Source organism: Rhodamnia argentea, chromosome 7, assembly GCF_020921035.1.
Source record: "Rhodamnia argentea isolate NSW1041297 chromosome 7, ASM2092103v1, whole genome shotgun sequence".
Classification (NCBI taxonomy): domain Eukaryota; kingdom Viridiplantae; phylum Streptophyta; class Magnoliopsida; order Myrtales; family Myrtaceae; genus Rhodamnia; species Rhodamnia argentea.
In genome coordinates this window covers 23,289,697-23,309,303 of record NC_063156.1, presented here as the reverse complement: position 1 = coordinate 23,309,303, position 19,607 = coordinate 23,289,697, and the positions used below count along the sequence as shown (strand labels likewise).

The window sequence follows — 19,607 nt, the reverse complement described above, 5'->3', positions numbered from 1 at the left end:
AAATAAATAAATAAAATGAAAATATAAATAAAGAGACAAGAAAGTTGTCATCATTCTAAAATTAGCTTTTATATGACGATAAGAAAATCATATCGACTTATCCCTCTCCCCTCGGATTTTTTATCCTATATCCTATATCAATATATATATCACACTACAAACAGGGATAGATAAAACATATCCTATCTCGAGTTTTATACGAACGATCAAACGCAGTTTTAGTGCTTGAACTCGAGCTCAAATTTTCAAACTATACTAAAATCGCAAAACCATTTAATTATCCGTTTACCTACATTTGCAAGTATATAAATGGCGGGAGCCTGCAGAGAGCCGTTATTTGAGAGAGAGAGAGAGAGAGAGGATGGAAGATTCGAGCGCAATACTGTGCCAGATTTCTTGCCTCAAAGACATGCTCGATCAGGTATCTAGGGCTTCGCGCCTCGCTTTTTCCCTTTTCCACTTCGCGAATTCCAGTCGAGGATTTTGCAAAGCTCGTCCGAGTTGAAGCTGCTTTGAGTAGGTGAACGAGGAGATCGAGTCGAGCATCCAGATCACGAGGGAGATGGAATCGGAGATCGTCAAGTGTTCGGAGGCCGAAGGCGCCTTTGGCGGCAAGGGAGGAGGGACTGACCGAGCTGCTTTACGCGTCGCAGTTTGAGCTCGTCGGATTAGCCGCAGTGACCGGTCGGTAATGTCGTTTCGCTGAGACTAATTTCCACTGAGACGACTTCAATTGGATTTTAGCTTCAATCGGTTTTTAGCCATATCCACCGGGAATTCTTCCGGTCTTCCTTGTCTGCTCATGGTGCGCGTGTGATCGAGGATTGGAGAATGTCAGTGCCGACAGCGTAGATCCTCGCCCATTTGGTTCTAGTGAGGATTTGCCATTTTTCACCAAGACCAGAAACTCTTAGATGTTACTGCGCTCCGCCTTGCGATTGTGGGTCAATTCTATCGAATCATTTGTCAGTGGTTATGTTATGTATGACAGGGAGCTGCCCCGAGCTGTGCACCGTGTCGTTGTAGATGCTGATTCTGTTATATTTAATCACAAGAACAGCCTTCAGGGACAAGTCGCTGGCGGTACTTGAAATGAGTTGAAAATTCAGTTTATCTCATAGGAGTGTCTAAACAGAGGACCTCTCGACCGACAACCGGCAGTCTATGGCTGTAATCGGCCTGAAAAGCTTGAGAGGGGTGCGAGAAACTTTGAGTACATGTGTCAGATAATCTTCTTGGTTGTGCTCTTGTGAGGATGAAGTGGCACCTCATCACTTAATTGATGCGATTGCGTATTTGTATTTGCATTACTTGTTTCTTTTTCCCTTTAATAGCTGAATCAAGGAAGTCAGTTACCAGCACGGAGCAGGAGCTGCGCTCTCTCCAGAAGAAGAGAGATGAGATACAAGAAAGGATGATCCGTAATAGGTACTTGATCGATTTCAGTTGGAAAGCATATAGAGATGTGGTAGTGAGATGTGCAATACACCAAATTCCATTTTCAAAAATCAAATTCTGCTGAGCATCATTCGACATTGTCTAATGTGCTTCAATGGATGTACTTGCTTGTGACTGTTCTGTTATCATGTTGTAGAAATCACGGGATCACCAAAGAAGCATTGTAAATATCAACCCTTGTTTAAGATAAATTATATCCACTTCAACTTTGCTTGTTAGTTGATACCAAAATTATTCTTCTGTCAATTGCTGTAGCTGTGTAGAAGCTCAGTCTTCGCCATTACAATAAAATGCATAAGCAGCGAACAGTGGCTACTCTATAGCGACAAAAACCAAATTCGTTGCCTGAACATCAATGACTACACAACAACTAATGATGGAAAGGAAACTCTTTTGCTGGAGACAAGCTCTTAGTGACAAATTAGCAGCCTTGTGCCTCTGGCATTTAGTGGGAAGTACTCAGCAAGAAAATTTCTTGCTAAAAAAGTGTGAAATCAATGGAAAGTTCAGTGTTGGAGTATGCATGTTGGTGGGTATGGGTTAAAAGTACTTGTCTTTGATGCCTATGCACCCAACGTTATTTGTGCTTCATGTTTTCTATTTCCTGTAATATCTCTGCAATAAATTTCCCTCAAAATGATTACAACAATTAAAATCTGTCAGGGAAGGGTTCATTAGACAATGCCTAGAGTTTCAAGGGGAAATCGACCCAGGAGAAAGTGAAAGACCGCAGTCTTTATTAGCAGAAAAAGAATCCCTTGAAAAGGAGATAGATATATTCACAAAAGGAATTATGCTTTAGAAAGTTGTATCGCTACATCTCTGGAAGAAATGTTCGAGGATCTTGGAGATTCTAGGACTGGTATGGCAATCTTTCCACTCTTATAGCGTTTGTTTAATGCCTCACAACAATGTCGTCTTATCAGTAGTATATTGCTGCTTTAATAGTCAATGTTACATGTACAGAAATATTCACTTCATTTGATTTCACTATTTTTACCATGTCATCTTGCATTTAATAGACTCTAATTGTCATTCTAATACGAATGAACAAGTTATTTCAAATGGCAGATCGACAGTGCTTCCATGCTAAATGATAGAAAGACAATACTTTAACCGGATGGTAAGATGTGGAGCCTGGTTAATTAACAAACGCACAGGCACAAGAGGTGAATGTTGCACAGAGGTGGCTTCCCTAGGATGAGTCGTAGTTTCTTATGTCTATCCTTTTAGTTGAAGGTGTGGCAAATCAGTCTCTATGAAATATGTGGTCTATAGGAATTGATCTTACCAAGCTTTGTGACACATTGGCCTCATGCTTAGGTTCTAACCCTTTCATGAATTAATACTGGTTATATGGGTGGCTGTGAGTTGGCTGAAGAGTATTTTGAGCAGATCTTTGTTCAGAATCATGAAGGATATTCTTGTCCCCTTTCATCGAGTAATACTATGTTTCCGTTTCCTAAAAAGTAACGAACAGAGATGATCTCATAAGCATCCTATAGCACAATATGTTCTGATGAAAACATTTAGCAATTAGCAAGTATTAACCTGTACTTCCTCTTTCCCCTCTTCTTGCTAAACGTCTGCCCAGTGCCACCAGTTGCAGGATTGGGGTCTCCTCCTGAGCTAGTGGGAGTCTGCTTCTGACTATGTTAACTATGCAAACCGGAATCTCTTGATACACATAAAGGAGTAACAAGAGCCAAAGGTTTGTCATTCGATGTCAGCCTAAGAACTCAGATCATGAGGCCAAGATGCAAACAATCGGCAGGAGACGAAAAGGGATGAGTGGATTTCAAATGTGACATAAATTTGGGATAGGCAGATTGTGTCTTCATGTGGGCCAAAAAGATGGGATTGAAGAGGAAAAAGATGCTAATCCAATACTAAACATTTCTCGCTTACTTAAACACACACTTCAAGTGGCTAAGACAATAAATCAATGTTCATTTTCCTGAGTGACTCTTGGATTGTGTGTAGTATCAACGTTTAGAATTGCAGATCATAATTGCTTTCTTGAATAACATTCTCAGGATGAAGGAGCTTTTCGACGGAGAAACTTTTCTGGAGGAGAACGGTAGTTTTTGGGGCCAGAGGAGGATAGGAAGCCGGTCAAACAGTTGAATACCACCAGGAATTGCTATAGATCTGGATATTGTACTTACAAGTAATGCTGATTCTCTACCGTCCCTTTCAATTTTATTTCCTGTGCATATCTGTTGTGAGTTAGGGGACCACTCCTTCCCTGAACGTTGTGGCCTCGTTTAAGCTCTGCACTGTTGCTTCTCTCTCAGCTGTGACCTACCTCTTGAGGTGGTGGGGGTCATTACAGAAAATTTTAGGAGAAATATATCCATCCCATGCTTTCTTTTTCACCGTCGAACTTACGTGGAGATGGGTTTCTTTCTTTGAATTTTAATGCTAAAATCCAAAGCTGCTTAAGAAACTAGGAAAGGAAGTTTGGGGACGTCTTGATGAAATGACGGGCTCTTCTGCGGTATCTCGTCTCGTAATCTGGCGGGGTTACCGGATTCGATGTAGTGCTTTCAACGTTTAGCTATAATTCACTGATCATTGCTCTTGTTCATTACTATCACACAAGATGGTGGCAGCAGGCAAACTAGTGGCCTCGTTTTTGCTTCGGCAAACGAAAGAAAGGGGATGAGAGAGAAGAGAATGCAAATCAAACCTCTGACACAAAAACACCCAACGATGAAGATGGGGGCGTGACCCTTTTCTGCGTAAATTAGGAGGTGGTGGCCTAAAGGCCAAATCGGCTTTGGGTGGTTCAAGATTTACATTCATAATACTTAGGTTGTCCTCCTTGCCACAGACAGTCGCCATGTCTCTCTCGTGAACATCACGTGTGCCTTAGGCCCTTCTTCCGCACGTTACAACAGCTTACAGCGATATGACTTGTCAAATTTCCCACTCTGTTCAACCTTAGCGAGAGCTTGGACCCACAATTTAAGCATTTTTGAGCTTTCTCTTGACAAACAAGGAGATAGCCACGAAAAACCTTTTCTTTAGTTGGAGAAAAGAAAAGAAAAACTGAGATAAAGTGAGATATTGACAAGCATCATTATTATTAGGCGACCTGAATTTCTTAATTTGGTCTGAATTTCTTAATTTGGTCGGCAGCATCAGCCACCATATAATTGGTTCATCTTGACAAGCATAATGAATTATCATGGAAGAGTACTTAATCTGTAACAACTTAAAAATTAAAATTTTCTTTTTATTTATGTTCATGAACCAACCCCTTTAGTTTCATTCAACTTAAATCAGCTATAGTGTTTGTTTTGCGATTAAGGGGTAAATTGAAACACATCATCATCTTATTTTCTTTTCTTTTGTTTTTCTCTTTGTTTTATGGAAGTGTGTCTTATAGGGTGAAGTGGGACATCAGAGTACCTGGTAAGAGAAGTGACAGTACCTTCTCTTGGTGAATACTTTTGGTTCTTTTGGTTGGAGCCCAGTGAGGGTGCGGAGCGGACCACACACCCTATCTTTCTATAAGAAGAGACTCATGACTCCTTTCCTCTTTCAGTTTGAGGAAGCCATTGATTACTACCAGGCCAACCCCATATCAACAGAACCCAAAAAGTGTTCCAATCAGAAAGAAGAAAGAATACTTGGGGTGAAGAAAAGTGGAATCGGAGGAAATGACACCATCCCATTAGAGAAAGAGAGCTTCATTCAAGAGGAAGATGAAGATGATGAGCAGTGCTGCACTAGAAAGCCCTAAAAGAAAGCTCTCAATCAAAGGACTAGGGGGGTTCATGAAGGAACAGAGAGGTAGGCTCTACATAATAAGGAGATGCGTTGTTATGCTCTTGTGCTGGCAAGATTAAAGCCAAAAGAAGGAGAAAAACGAAAGGGATGGTGGAATTACTGCAGTACTCAGTCCTCGCCACCAGCTTGGAAGCAAGTGATGACGGCCAGATTTTCCTTCATTTCTTTTTCAATCTCTTCTTCTTGGTACCAGCGCAAGTGTACAGGAGGAGTCTCTCTCAAAGTCTTTCCCCTCTTTTTCTTGTTAATATGCTCTTTTTATTTACCTTTCTGTTCATGTCTGGGAGATCAGACTGGGACTAGGCAAGAAAACCCAATGTTTGTCTCAGTTTTTTTCCCCCATGAATTCCTCTTCCTCATTTTAGAACTGCAAAATTGGGATCTTTTGAACTTTTTGCCTTTTGTCTTCAAAAGACCAAGCTACTAATAGCCTTCAGGATGTCTTTCGTTTGATGTAATTTGTTGAAGGGTCTTGCACATGGCTGAGCCAAATCTTCATTGGTTAATTTCAAATTGTGGATGCTTGGTGGGAGAGAGAGAGAGAGAGATATCAATCTTTACTATGATTGAGTCAGCATAGCATTTTAAAGATGGTCAGCTTTTTCTCAGCACTTTGATCTCTTTCTGTTACTTCCTTGTGTTAGACCATCGTGGTGGACTAGACAAGCATAGTGCCTACCAGCCCTACCAAATCTTCTCTAACTTCTGACATTTCTAAAACAAATGATTATGTGGAAATAGGCATTTTGAAAGCTCTCAGCTCCAAGTCCTAAAATCCACCATCTCACGCTTGTTTTATTCTCTCTCTCTCTCGCTCTCTCTCTCTCTGCCAAAACCATCTCATACAAGTGGAAATGATGAATTCAGGTGGTTTTGCTATGAGTGGACTCATGGAATCATGGTCTCTAGAAACAAAGATACAAGAGACTGGTCCATGTCAGAGTTCTGGACTGGAAATTGCTATATCCTTCCAGGATTGGATTGCTTCATTGGATCCAAAAAAGACCATAAAACACTTTGCAGCCTAAATTGAAAATAAGAGAAATGCTTATCTTTGGAGTGACTTAGGCCCATTTTGTGGGTCTCTAGGGCATGATTAGTTTTTCACTGGCTTTCTGTTCCTGCATAAATTTTGGGTCCACTCGTCTTGGCAATTTTGGGCCCTCCACCCTCCAGAGACATAAAAGATTTCTCCCTGAAGATCTAAGCTAATACTCTGTTTAACATGTTCAACTCATGTCTGATGATTACACAGGCTTTTGTGCTTTTAAACGGTTAACCGCAATTGAAACAGTAATCATCAAGTGCCAACAATCCGTGTTTGAGCCACAGGGTGGGCTTTTGCCCGCGTTTCACTTCGTCCGTGTTCTACTGCCTCTTACCTGGTCCTCTCCCTGGTTCTGTAAGAGCAGTAAATCTGTCATATGGATTTGAAGAAAAGTATGGATCGGAAGGCGGTTTGTGACGCGTTAATAGCCTAAATCTGTCAACCGATCTAATCTTAGCAGCCTAAATTTCAGTCCGTGAAAGCATGGTTCCAGTTTTTATGCAGATGGGTTTGGTCCAACCAAACTCTACAACTTATGATCTAGGTTGAGAAATAAAAGCGTAACATATCTTTCTGGGATCCAATTCCCAACATCAATTCATCGTTCTACTTCCACTGTTTCTGGTATCTGATGTAGGGATTTTTTCCCGGTTAAAGAGAGTATTAGCTATGGTTCTGAGATCTAGTCTTTAGGGGGAACATCAAAGTATTTCTTAGGACCGTAAGCCTGATGGTTTGATGTCCTGTTTACTCCTATTAGTTTTTCCTTGGCCTTATACTTCAAGACCAATCCCAACTTAGGCTTCTTACTTGACAGGGCCACTCGCCGAACTAACGACTCCTCTGAAAAGAGAGTTATTTGATTGATCAGGACATTGGTAAATACACAAGTTGGTTGGTCGATTCTCTTCCCAATTTAAATGGGGGAAGGTGAGAAGACACACAGCATTGGATGCTTCGACTTGCTGAGAGAATGTTTATGAACATTCGGTTGGACATGGCATGATGAACTTTTCTCGCCTATCCGACATTTGGCCTTCAAATTGACAGAAGATATTCTATTAAAACTGTTCTCCAAGACGAAGAAACAAAGGTAAATTTCTGGCAAAGATGGACTCCGCTGTAAGGTTCAATAGCCGGACATTCAAGTGATTTGAACCAGAATGAACTTACCATGATCATCTAATCCGCCATATGTACAATAAGAGAACTGAATTACAAGGATTGCTCTATAGAGATTAGGCTAATGTACATCCATTATTGCTGCTCTTACAAAAACAAGGCCTCATCTGCAATGTTGTGTTTACATGATCCCCTGCTAACTTCATCTGGGAACCCATAGTATGCAGTTGTGACTCAAATTATGCAGGCCTTGGCTTGGCCTTTGTTATTGATGCATTGGTGGAGGTGGCGGCGGCGGCGGCATTGGGTAAGCCATGGGCACCATGTAAGGCGGATGAGGGTGGTGCCCTGGAGGAGGAAGCATGACAGGTGTCCCAACTGCAGATCCAATATGGCCTGGAGGAGCAGCAATTGGGTGACCCACTGGCGCGCCATAAACCCCGACACCAGGGGGCATGTGTGGCTGATGAGCCCGGTGCTTCAAGGAGGCTCCCATTGCGGGCACGCTCGGTGGGTTCAGGTTGGCCTGTTGGCCGGTGATCGGGGCCTGCGGGGTTGAGACATCCCCATTGTTCACACTGGTGATGTCATGGATGCTGGACCTTCTCCTATCTCTGTTCATGGAATTCAACCTGATGAAGTACTTCTGAGCATGGCTTGCCACTTGGGTCGGCGTTCTTGAAATCACAAAGTTCCTTGAAATGCTCCTCCAATCCCCTTTACCAAATTTGTCAAGACCCAGCAAAAATAACCTGCAAAATTTGACACCCTTCTTTAGTTGTATTGTCCAGAAAAATCCTACCTTTGACATAGCTTCAAGAGCAGAGTAAATTCAACTGGCCAAGGTGATTAGTGGAAAACATTGCTTGGGGTCCCCCTATTAGACACTAAGTTTGTAGCAATCACATTTGACTAACAGCCAAATTAACATCAAATTAATGTGCAGATTCCAAGATTATCATTCTCTAATTTAACAAGCTCCTCTAGAGAAGCTAGGACCTCACAAATAGTTTGACTCTCTGCATTTTTTAATTGGATAAGGTAATCCAAATCTGTCTTAAGGACAACTACCCAAGCACAACATTTCATGTTCACGTTAACCTCAAGAAGTTGCTAAAGTGCTATACCTATGCTCTTCTTCTGTCCATGGAATCCCTTTCCTTCTCTCTTGGTCTGACCTCGAGCCACCCTTCCCGCCATGCCCACCGGACTCATGGCTCGACCCCGAGAACCCGCCTCCATACCCGCAATTCGACCTCTTATCCGCGGCGGAGCCACCGCCGGAGACGCCGTGCCCGTCCTTGGCGGCCGAAGACGAGGAGGCCTCATCGCTCACGTAGTTGGGGACTTGTATCCGACCGGCATCGATTGCGCTCACATCCTCCACTAGCATTTCGTAGTGCAATTTCAATTCCTCAAGGCTCTTGCTAGGGACCATAGAAGCAATCTTGTCCCACTGCTCCTTGGAGTCCTCAGCCCAATGCACTGCAATTGCGTTCTCAAAGGCCTTGTCCTCTTCTCTGCTCCATTCTGTGGCACTGGACATGGTGTGGATTCGGCTCTGAAGTTGGTGCACAGTTTCAGGCTTAGGACACTGGAAAAAAGAAAAGAGTGATGGGAGAGAAATGTCATACTGTGGTAGGATCAGAGAAGAGGCAGGCCCCGGGGGGGTGCGCAGGATAAGGGGTGGAAATGAGGCTAGGGGGGGGTGCGCGCAGGATAAAGGGAGAGGTGGGTATCAAAATGTCAATTCTATGGAGGACCACCCAATTGGAAAATGGAAGGGATGGGTTGCCCCTGTCATGTTCAGGTCACACCTCCAAATCCGTCGAGAAATTCTCTCTCCTTTTACACACCGCCGGAGACTTTCAACAGAGCAAACCACCTTTGCCTTTCGGATATGGTAGCCCGCAACTCCGAAGAGAAAGAGAGACTAGTGCTTCACGATCTGATTTAAAAATGAAAATCCCGCCGTTACGAGTTCTTCCGATCATCACTACGGCGAAGCGAGTTAAGGTTGCCGTGATCGAAGAATTGCACTGAATCGTCAAAGACATGAAATTACGGATCTCCGAATCCATTTCAATTTTGTACTCAATAGGAAGAGGTGGACAAAAAATAAACTCAAATTAAGCTCAGACAAAACGACGCGGTAAGATGACCTATTATGTTCTGGCAACGAATGAAATTTCATGAAAATATCTTCTTTCGACGAGATCTACTTGGTCGACACTATTACAATCATATAGGTCAAAATCTATATAGGCTGATACTCCACGATTTACCTAGAAAGTTCATAAAAGAAGGAAGCCTTTATCCCGATTGCCAAAACAAGACATATGATATTTGATCGATGAACTTTGATTAAGGAAATTTCGATATTTTTATATTTACGAAAGATTCTTACTTTTATATGGTGCATGCGAGCTTCGTTCATGCCTGACTTTGCTAGCATAACAGCTTTTCGATAACTATATGAGAATAAAAACATGTTGTGAGTTACAAATTCTTGAAAGAGTGGACCTCATAATAATTCTTCGATTATTCACTATTTATTTTCTGTTACTCGCAATATGCTATCAATCTCACAGTAGAAAAAAAACAAAAAACCGTCGTGTAAATATATTTTGTCTGTCTGCTACGCGACGGTGAGGCGGTGGGTACTGCGCTGTCGTTTTTGGGCGAGACAAGTTCAATCATAGAGCGTGTGCAAATCAGGTCCAAAGAATCTTTCCATCCGATTACCACATGCCGATGTCCACCACTCACTTCACTAGCGCGTCGGGGGGCCCCACGCGTCGGAGCTTTGTACTGGGCCCGTCTTCAAGTTCGGAGGTCCATTTCAAGCCAGGCCCATTTTAGATTCTTGGGCCTCCAACCTATCCTTCCATTTTGGGCCCAACACGATATGCAAGCCCGTCGGGTCCAAAAATGATGTTTCCCGAGATTTATTTATGGTTGTCTCCCACCGGCATCCCGACCAAGATACATAATTTGCGTAATGGATTCTGTCTCTTGTCTGAAACAATGTCCCACATGCTACGGACATGCATATATAAGTGATAAGCTTATAGGCAAAACGTGTGTACTATCTTAATTTTCGGATAAATGGGTTTTTTTAATGTGCTTTCAATGTGATAGGAAATAATTTGGAAGATGGTATAACGCACATAAATTCTCCGAGGAGGATAAATCACGGCATGGTTTTATAAGAAGATCGATTACACATGATATTTTCATGTTCTTTTTTTAGGGGAGATTATGATTTAGGAAGCATGGACACTCTCCGAGAGTCTCCGTGTTGCGTCCGACACGCGATCGACAAGTGATGAACATGTATCGGACATTCAACATGTGGTTGGCCCTTCGGACACGCCGACGACAAGCAAGTCCAGCATCCCGACGCACAGGATTAATTTTAAGCATTTTCAATAAATTAGAGCTCAAAATATAAATCTACACTAAAAATATAGCCATAAAAAAAAAAACTAAACGTGAATTTTTAATAAAAGTAGAAGAAGAAACTCGTTATCGATATTTTTATAAATACATAATAGTTTATCATGTATATAACAAAATACACATTTAAAGCTTGTCATCCATGAACTTATTCATAAATACCGTAACGAAAAGAACATAAGAGCTTGTTGCTAGGTATTTGAACTAAATAAGATCGTCCGGTTCTTATAAAACCTATCACTAAAATATCCCTAGGGATAACGAGCCGAATTTTTTTGACTTTTTTTAAATGACGTATCGATTGGTACTGACGCTATTTGAACTGTGATCACGAGTTGAGAGAGTACGAGGCGAAATCAATTCGAGCGTGGCTCTAAGACGCGCCACCGAGGCGCGTCGATGTCCATGTATTTTACTGTTTTCCTTTCGGAAGTTTTCTTCCTCGGGGCGACGTGGCGGGATTTTCGACTTCTCGTTTGGGCTATAATGCGCCAACCAAATTCCCCCGTCTTGATATTTTTGATTTCACTACCATTACATGGATGTACCACGTACGTTATAGAATTTTATTCGTATGCACTGAGGAAAATTCTGTACATCGTATATCAATGGGAATGTCCGAGATAAGATCATTTTGAGCCGGAGAAATTATGCTATTGCGGATAAACATCCACACGATAAAAAAAGTGTTGGACAAATTGGATTTTCGGTTCATACTATGAAAATCTCGAATCGATTTATTCAAGATAAATTTTTCGTGTTATAAAGAAAAAATCCTAACATGATGCATTCGTGTTGTATTTACCGAAAAACTAATGTTTATGAATTAGTTGATGTGTGACAAATCTACCAAAGTCTTTAGGCAATATCGAAGCAAGTTTGACGATTTTAGCTGATTTTCCAAATTTGAGGGAATTGTTAAGGAAAATTAGCAGATTTCAGCAAATTTTCCAGTTTCAATTCATTTTCTTCATATCTGTCTCTCTCTCAAGGGCGTCGTCTAGAAGACTCACTTATGTTGAATTTCCATGTCATGCCCACATCACATGCCGATCATCTTAAATTGTATGCCATGCGTGTTTACACGTCGGCAATTTAACTGCGTTATTGGATGAAAGCTAACGGAAGTAGATTTGTCGAGGATTTACTCGTTGGAGAAATTTATTTTTTTTTTTGTTGATACAACAATTAATTTAAAGATAACTACGGCATATATGGACCGGTTTGAGACTTAACTAGGTTAAGTGCCCACATCACATGCCGATCATTTGAATTGTATGTCATGTGTGTTTACACGTCGGCAATTTAACAAGGTTATTGGATGAAAGTCGACGAAAGGTAGATTTGTTGAGAATTTACTCGTTGGAGATTTTTTTGTTGTTGTTGATACAACAATTAATTTAAAGATAAATACGGCATATATGTACCGATTTGAGACTTTTTTACCCTTGAATTTATCATCATTCTCTCCACTAATGAGAGATGTTTGAAGTTCTCTCGATGGTCAGTCTTCCTTTCCTTGTGCCCAAACGAAATTGCACCGTAGAACATAATTCGAACTCCTAGCACGGCATCCAAAAAAAAAAATTGTGAGTGCATCAGTGTTTGAATGCTAAGAGTTTTTCTGACGTGGGCTATATTAATTAATATTGTAATTATTATTTTACGAAATTGATTTAATAAAAAAAATCTAAAGATTCTTGATTAATTTAATACGGCTCTAGTTAGTGTTGGCCAAGTTGAGCCCGGTCCTTGACGAGAGGGTCTAGTTAAAAAGTCTATAAATAGTACTTGAGTCTTGGATGGTCGCTATTTTTGCATGAAAAACGATGGATTGCAAATTAGGTGCACAAATTCTTTTTCTCCATTACCACGTTTTTAGATTTTAGCTATAGTGATGTTGGGGTGTCGTCGACCTCTCTTTGCAAAGGGGGGTCGACGATGCTTGCCGAATGCCGATAGCGTAGATCGATAATGCGTGGTTATAGCTAGGGTTGCCAATAGTTTAGCTCACTTCGATTTTTCAAGAAAATCAAACTGAACCATTAGGAGGTAAGCTTGAACTGAATCAAATCTCGCCCTGAATTGAATATGAACCAAACTAAAAATCCAGTTCGGTTCGGTTAGATTTTCGATTTTTGTTTATTTGAATTTGTCCATTTTCTTTTTTTCCCTTTTTTTTTTTTTGTGGCTGAAGGCCGTGGAGCCCGGCGCCACCGCTGAGGGCCGCATTCATGGTTAGCCAAACCGAATCAAACCGAAATGAACTGAACCAAACAAAAATAATGGTTGTTTTTCAACCAACCGAACTGAGACATAATGCATAGATTTTTTATTCGGTTCAGTTTTCACACCGAGCGCGACTGGTCAGGCGAGCGTGTTCGACTCGAGCCACCAATCTGAGACAGGTGTTAACGTCCTTAGAACCACAGTTTGTGGAGATCGTTTTCTCCGAAAGAAGGCCATTGGTCTCTCCCCGTTCGTGGGGGGCACGTACGACGATGCAGACCACATTTAATAGCATTTTCCTTTCGTGTGAGTCAAACGTCGGCTGCTTCAACTCGAAAGAAAAGGTCTCCTGGTAGATTTTCAAGAACGTCGACTTCGTGAGCCGTAGACGGTTCGTTGGGATGTTTGGATAAAGATGACAGCGGTCCTTCCTTAGCCCTTACGACTGGATGGCTTCAAAAATGAAAAAGAAGAAGAAGAGGAGTTAATCTGCTTATGACGTCCACATGACATCATCACAAAATGCGGGCCCAAGTTAAAGATACCGACAAGGCCCACTATAACGTGGGAGGGATGGAAAGAGAAAGCGAAGCTGCCACTTGTCCTGTTGTAAAGAGGTTTGAGGTTCGGAAGAGAATATGTCGTGGCAAAAGAGAATTTTTTTTCGGTTAATTTCATATAACTTTTTTTTTTTAGAGGAATTTTCTGGCAAACACGAAATTAGCGGAAAATACGATGAATCAAACAATAAGTAAGAAAGAAAATGAAGGTTCACATGCGTCCACATTCATTTTCATATCAAACAGGGTGATCTGAGAGCTCTTGGCATTTAATTAGGTCGCCTTCGTCTTTATTTTATTTCCCCCCCTTTTCTTTTTAACTCTACTTAAAGAAACTTATCCTTTATGATTTTTCAAGCATGGAGCTATTTTTGTTCTTTTGCATTCCAATTCTAAATGAAGGACAAGTTTTTTTTGTCGCTATCCATATAGAAACTTAGCCTTTCCTCTCCTACAAGGGCCTCGCGGCCTGTTCGCTCGTTATATAGTGACGGCGGATTTCACGGATGCGTTCCTTATTTTAACGTGCCGGTGCTCGCACGTCCCGCACTACCAATTGCCAATCATATTCTTGTCTTCCTTGATGGCGGGAGATATGCTCTCTTTTGCTTTAAGTATAAGGGATTTTGACGTCCGGATTAGACTTTAGACGAAGCGGTTTAAGAACTTACTTAGGTTTCGGTATTCTTGTTCTTTTACATTCCAGATCAATCCATTGATGCACTTTTGTTAGTTCACGTTGTTGTTTTCTTCCGTTGACTTTATTTTGTTGATAATCCTTTGAGAATGTTATCTTAATGAAATCCAAATTTACGGAATTCATTCCAATTCGTTTTTTTTTTATAAAAAAATCTACTTATTACACGAAAATCATATTTGCAATGAGAAAATGGAATACCATCAATTTCAAATGAGAAGATTGATCCCGATAATCTCTATCTAATTTCTGGCGTTTCATTAGTGCGCTTGTACAAGAGGTTGATGTTCGTATTTTTTATTTGTCGTAGTTTCGCCAATTATAATGTTCGTATGTTGTTTGTCTTTTTTAATATCTGCTTAAAATACAGAGATAAAGCTCTTACTTCTATTATCATCTTTTCCTTATCAAATTGGTACATCTTATCGAGCTGAGGTCTTGATTGAGTTGTCGATTAACAATTAATTTCCTCTACAAAATTAGTTGACTTAAATGGTTACTCTTTAACGTAAAATAATTACTATAAATGGGAATTGCCCGATGCCATCATCAAATTTCTTGAAATAGTCGAGCTTTCTTTTGTAATAATAGGCAAAGTTAGGTATTGTCCCATCATTTAATAAAAATTATATATAGGACGATATCTGCTATTATTCTGAATTCAATAATATGAAATAACATTCCAATGAAGCGTTGCTTCTATTTGTGAATGTTTTTCCTTGGTAAGCAAGGCCATAAATAATCTCAGTGGACTTGGTATTCATCTGAGCGGTTGTTTCATCAGACTTCGTCTTGAATGTTTCATATTTCCCCAATGGCATGTTCATCTTGGTTCCTTTGACTTTGTTGGTTTGTCCCAACTTTCACTAGCCGAAGTACACGTAGAAGTACGGTTAAACTAGTAAGTGATAAAAACACAGTAAAGAAAATATGGAGCCTTTGCATCATGTGCTTCTCTTCTTGCTAGTTTTTCTGCAGACATTGTTGTCTGTAATGCTCTTGTTTGTCCTGTGTTTTCACCAGTGCCAGAGGCTGCTGATGAGATCGTTATTCAAGCTGCTGGAGCAAGGCAAACACCCTTATGACACTTCAAAAAGAATAAGCAACCTGTTTTGATACTAATTGTTGTGACTAGCTATAGCTATACAACCTAAAGGGAGATGAATATGTTATATAATGAAACTCGGTAACTTTTTTGCAAAATAAATAGAAACAAAAATTATATGATCACGAACTTTTGGGAAAACATCCCCATGAAATTTTGATAATTCCAAAACAATCCTTGGTACTAATACATGCTATGACAAGTATAGATGGTATCATGATCTTTTAAATGGAAAGATAAATTACGGACCTCCGAATCCATTTAATTTTATAAGTACTTAATAGAAAGTGGTTGACAAAAAAATTAAACTTCAATTAAGCTCAAACAAAATGATGCATAATGCACGCTTTGCCATGATGACCTATTAGATTCTAGCACGTTTGTTCCCAATAATGGATTTTCATGAAAATATACTCTTTTGAGGAGATCTCCTGGATTGGTATTACTGTAATCATATAGGTCAAAATTTCAGATTGACTGGTTCTCCACGGTTCACAGAGAAAGTTCATAAAGAATCACAAGTACAAAACGATATTTGGTCGATGAACTTTAGTTAAGGTAATCCGATATTTTTTACATTTTAAGAAAGATTCTTACTGTTATATGGTGCATGCGAGCTTGGTTTATTTGAACAATGAATGCCTGATTAATTGCGTGATTAATTGTTGCATTAAGGAGAAGCCATCTCTCTATTAGACGACGGCCACGTGGTGGTACTGCGTGTCGTTTTGGGCAAGACAAATGCAATCATAGAGCATGTAAAATCGGGGAAGATCAAGTCCAAAGAATCTTTCCATCCAATTGCCTATGCTCAAGAGTTTCTCCACTATCATTCTCTGAATCACTAACTTCAATGAGACTGTCCTTCACGTATTGTGTAATGTGACGACTCTTTATGTAAGATTATTTGTCCATTCGGATTAGAGGAGGAACTTGAGCTCTATTTATAAAGTTTTTAACCTGGCCCTCTCATCATGGACCGAGCTCAACTCGGCCCATACTAATTAGCTTATATTAGACTAATTAAAAAATTTTATATCTTTTTTTATTACTCCAATCGATAATTATGATAATAATTAATTTAGCCCACATTAGAAAAACTTTTAGGGTGCATATGATAACACTTCTGGAAGTGAATTTCTGCTCCATAAGTGCTTCTAGAGTAGAAATCCGTTTGGTAATACAAATTCCCAAGCAAAAATCCGTTTGGTAAAACATTTTACTTCTGAAAGAAATTTCCACTTCTGAAGTGAATTTTCACTTCTAAAGTTGTTTTTCCTCCAATTTGAGAAGTTAAAAAAAAAAAAAAACTTCTTCAACTCAAGAAGTATTTCTCACATCACCCTCTTTTTATTACGCATTCACTCTCTTTTCGCTCATACCCATCTTCACCAACCTCTGCCGCCGCGGACTATCGCTTACCGTCACCCATCGTCAACCTCCACCGACCGCCGCCCATGACCACCACCAACCACCGACCATCGCCTACCCCCGCCCACCGCAAACCTCCGTCGATCGCCACCCACCGATCGCCCCAGTAGCCAACCATCGCTAACCTCCGCCGGCCATTGCCCGGGATCATGGATTGCCGCCGTCGACCTCTGCCGGCCACCGCTAATCGCCAACCTCCATCGACCGCCGCTAACCGCCGACCACCGCCACTACCAACCTTCGCCACCTGCGATCGCCGCTAATCGCCGATCTTCGCCGACCACAACCGTTGCTAATCGCCGCTCCCTACCGCCAACCATCAATCACCGCGCCCGTCGCCACCGCCGAGTCGTTGTCTCCCGCCACGGGAGTAAAAAATAAATAATAAATTTTTATTTTTAAAATTAAATAACATTTTATTAATAAACTTTTAAAAAAAAATTTAAAAATTTTCAAAAATGAAGTAGAAATTTTTCGGCCGCCGATAATAAATTTTCATAGAATATTTTGTATTAATAATATTTCAGAAGTAGAAATTTTCAATTGTTACTATACAAATTTCTTTGATCGAAAATACCTTCTAGAGTAGAAGTAGAAAAATTAATTTCGGCTTTGAGGAGAAGTGGAAAAATTAACTTCCGGTTAGAAGTTGATTTCTGAAGGCGAAGTGTTACCGTGAACGCCCTTACAATATTCCACTTGAGCTATATTAATTAAAATTATATGGTCTATGCGCATCTTTATGTTGGCATAAAGATCATTCTTAATAGTCAATCTAATCACATAAAGTATCAAATACTATCAAACAACAAATCATACTGGTAATCGCATCAAAAGACATAGATCCATCCATGATTACAAGTGCTTTTAACTCTATTGATATGAATTTAATATAGTAGTGTGGCAAACACATAATTTCTCACATAATATGATCAAATTGATGAAAAACATAAGGATATGGGATTAAATCTGAATGAATGTGGCTTCAAAAAGCCCAATTGCATTTAAATTGAAATTGAAGGACTAAATTGGGAAAATATTTTTGCCGATTTTACAGTCCGTTCAAACCACGAAACCAACTGGACAGAAATGTAGCTCAAGGCATAATGATCAAATGTCGTAACTAGCCCAAAGTGAAAATAGGTCTAGAAGGGATTGAATTTGAGATTTTTGATAAACTAGGTACCTAAATACAAAATTTTGGAAAAGTAAGTTCGTGATCGAATTTTTGAATTTTAAAGTGACCAAAATGCAATGGAAATTACAACAGACTAATGGCTATTTTTTAGTATCCTTCCGGTCACAAATGCTATTTTTCTTATTTTTGGGGTATTTTCTAATTAAAAGAAATGCCAAAAAAATCAGAAAAATGGACAACAAATATTTTTTGTTCAAAATTGGTTCCTTAGGCTTGGCCAAGGCTTCCAAAGTCGATTTTCAAATTTTACGGATTTTTATGATATTTTTAATAAATTTTTTAAAGAAAAAATGATTAAAAATCGAGTGTTAATAGTTGTTTATGAGACTCATTTATGTTGAATTTTATCATCACACGCCAATCATCCAAAGCGTCTATCACGCATTTTTCCACGTCAATAACTTAATCGAGGTATTGGACGAAAGCAAATGTGGGTAGATTTGTCAAGGACATGCTTGATTGAGATTTTTTTTTTTTTTTTGCATTAGAAAAATTAATTTGAGGATAGATGTGGCATAGATATGCCGATTTGGGACCTTTTTTTACCCTTGAACTTATCATTTTCCTCTCCACTAACAAGATGTTTGGAGTTTTCTAGATGGTCGTCGTCCTTTCCGTGTACCCATACGAAATTGCACCATGGAACACGACTCGAGCTCCTAGCACGGCATCCAGAAAAACGTGCGCGCAGCCGTGGATGCTTCGGCTTTGAACCGCCGAATGCCCAAGGTGTGGGTCGGTAATGCACAGTTATAGACAGATCACGCAAGCGAATTCGGCTTGAGCCACTAGTTGGAGATCGGTGTTAACATCCTTAAAAGGAGAAATACCCAAAGTCATAAACTTATTGCAACTATATCAATTCAGTCTTAATTTTTTTTTTTCCCGATTCAGTCTTAGAAATTTTGTAATCGTATCAATTCAATTAACCCGGCCAATTTTGGCCGGCTGCCGCTAACGTAGATGCCGACCTTTCAGCGACATAACATTTGAACTTTTTTTTTAAAAAAAAATTGGATTTTTTCTTTCTTTTTCTCTACCCTCTTCTTCTTCCTTTGCCCTTGTTGGCCACAAGCGAAGCTCACTCTCGATGGCCACCGGTGAGGGCAAGCCTGCGATTGGCTAGATGGAGAAGAAGAGGGAAGAAATAAAAAGAAAAGAAAAAAATGAATAAAAAACTAATTTTTTTAAAAAAATATATTAAAATATTATGTCGCAAATTGGAGTCCACGTCGGTGTCGGCTGGTCAATTTTGACAAAATGGACTCAATTGGCACAATAGCAAAAGCTTTAGAACTAATCGGCTAAAAAAAAAAAAATTAGGATTGAATTGACACAATTACAATAATTTTACGGATTTATTTTGATAATTTTCCCACCTTAAAACCACGGATGGAGAGATCGAAAGAAAAATCACTAGTGTCTCTCGTTCGTGGGAGTACTGGAAGACCATGCAGACCATATATAATGGCAATTTCCTTTCAGCGTCAATCTCGGTTGCT

At 40.0% G+C, this 19,607-nt stretch overlaps 2 protein-coding genes and 1 pseudogene across 2 annotated transcripts; 2 read left to right on the top strand and 1 right to left on the bottom strand.

Annotated features, from left to right (window-relative positions):
• The first annotated feature begins 361 nt into the window (after window positions 1-361).
• Window positions 362-3,836, top strand: LOC115734862 (annotated as a pseudogene).
• Window positions 3,837-5,021: 1,185 nt separating this feature from the next.
• Window positions 5,022-5,827, top strand: LOC115734863 (small polypeptide DEVIL 4-like). The gene has a single exon (XM_030665838.2). The coding sequence runs from the start codon at window positions 5,172-5,174 to the stop codon at window positions 5,313-5,315; it is 144 nt and encodes a 47-aa protein (XP_030521698.1). The 5' UTR covers window positions 5,022-5,171; the 3' UTR covers window positions 5,316-5,827.
• A 1,598-nt stretch (window positions 5,828-7,425) lies between these two features.
• Window positions 7,426-9,056, bottom strand: LOC115734861 (transcription factor MYBS1). The gene is made up of 2 exons (XM_030665834.2): window positions 8,554-9,056; window positions 7,426-8,178 (listed from the first exon to the last, which is right to left on the bottom strand). The coding sequence occupies exons 1-2, from the start codon at window positions 8,970-8,972 to the stop codon at window positions 7,692-7,694; spliced, it is 906 nt and encodes a 301-aa protein (XP_030521694.1). The 5' UTR covers window positions 8,973-9,056; the 3' UTR covers window positions 7,426-7,691.
• Between the last annotated feature and the right edge of the window lie 10,551 nt (window positions 9,057-19,607).

Bases quoted from the DNA above. Each gene is read 5' to 3' on its own strand.
- LOC115734863 (XM_030665838.2), top strand. From the start codon at position 5,172: ATGAAGATGATGAGCAGTGCTGCACTAGAAAGCCCTAAAAGAAAGCTC.
- LOC115734861 (XM_030665834.2), bottom strand. From the start codon at position 8,972: ATGTCCAGTGCCACAGAATGGAGCAGAGAAGAGGACAAGGCCTTTGAG. The intron at 8,179-8,553 runs GTATAGCACTTT...CAAATTTTGCAG, and splicing joins TGGACAGAAGAAGAGCATAG to GTTATTTTTGCTGGGTCTTG.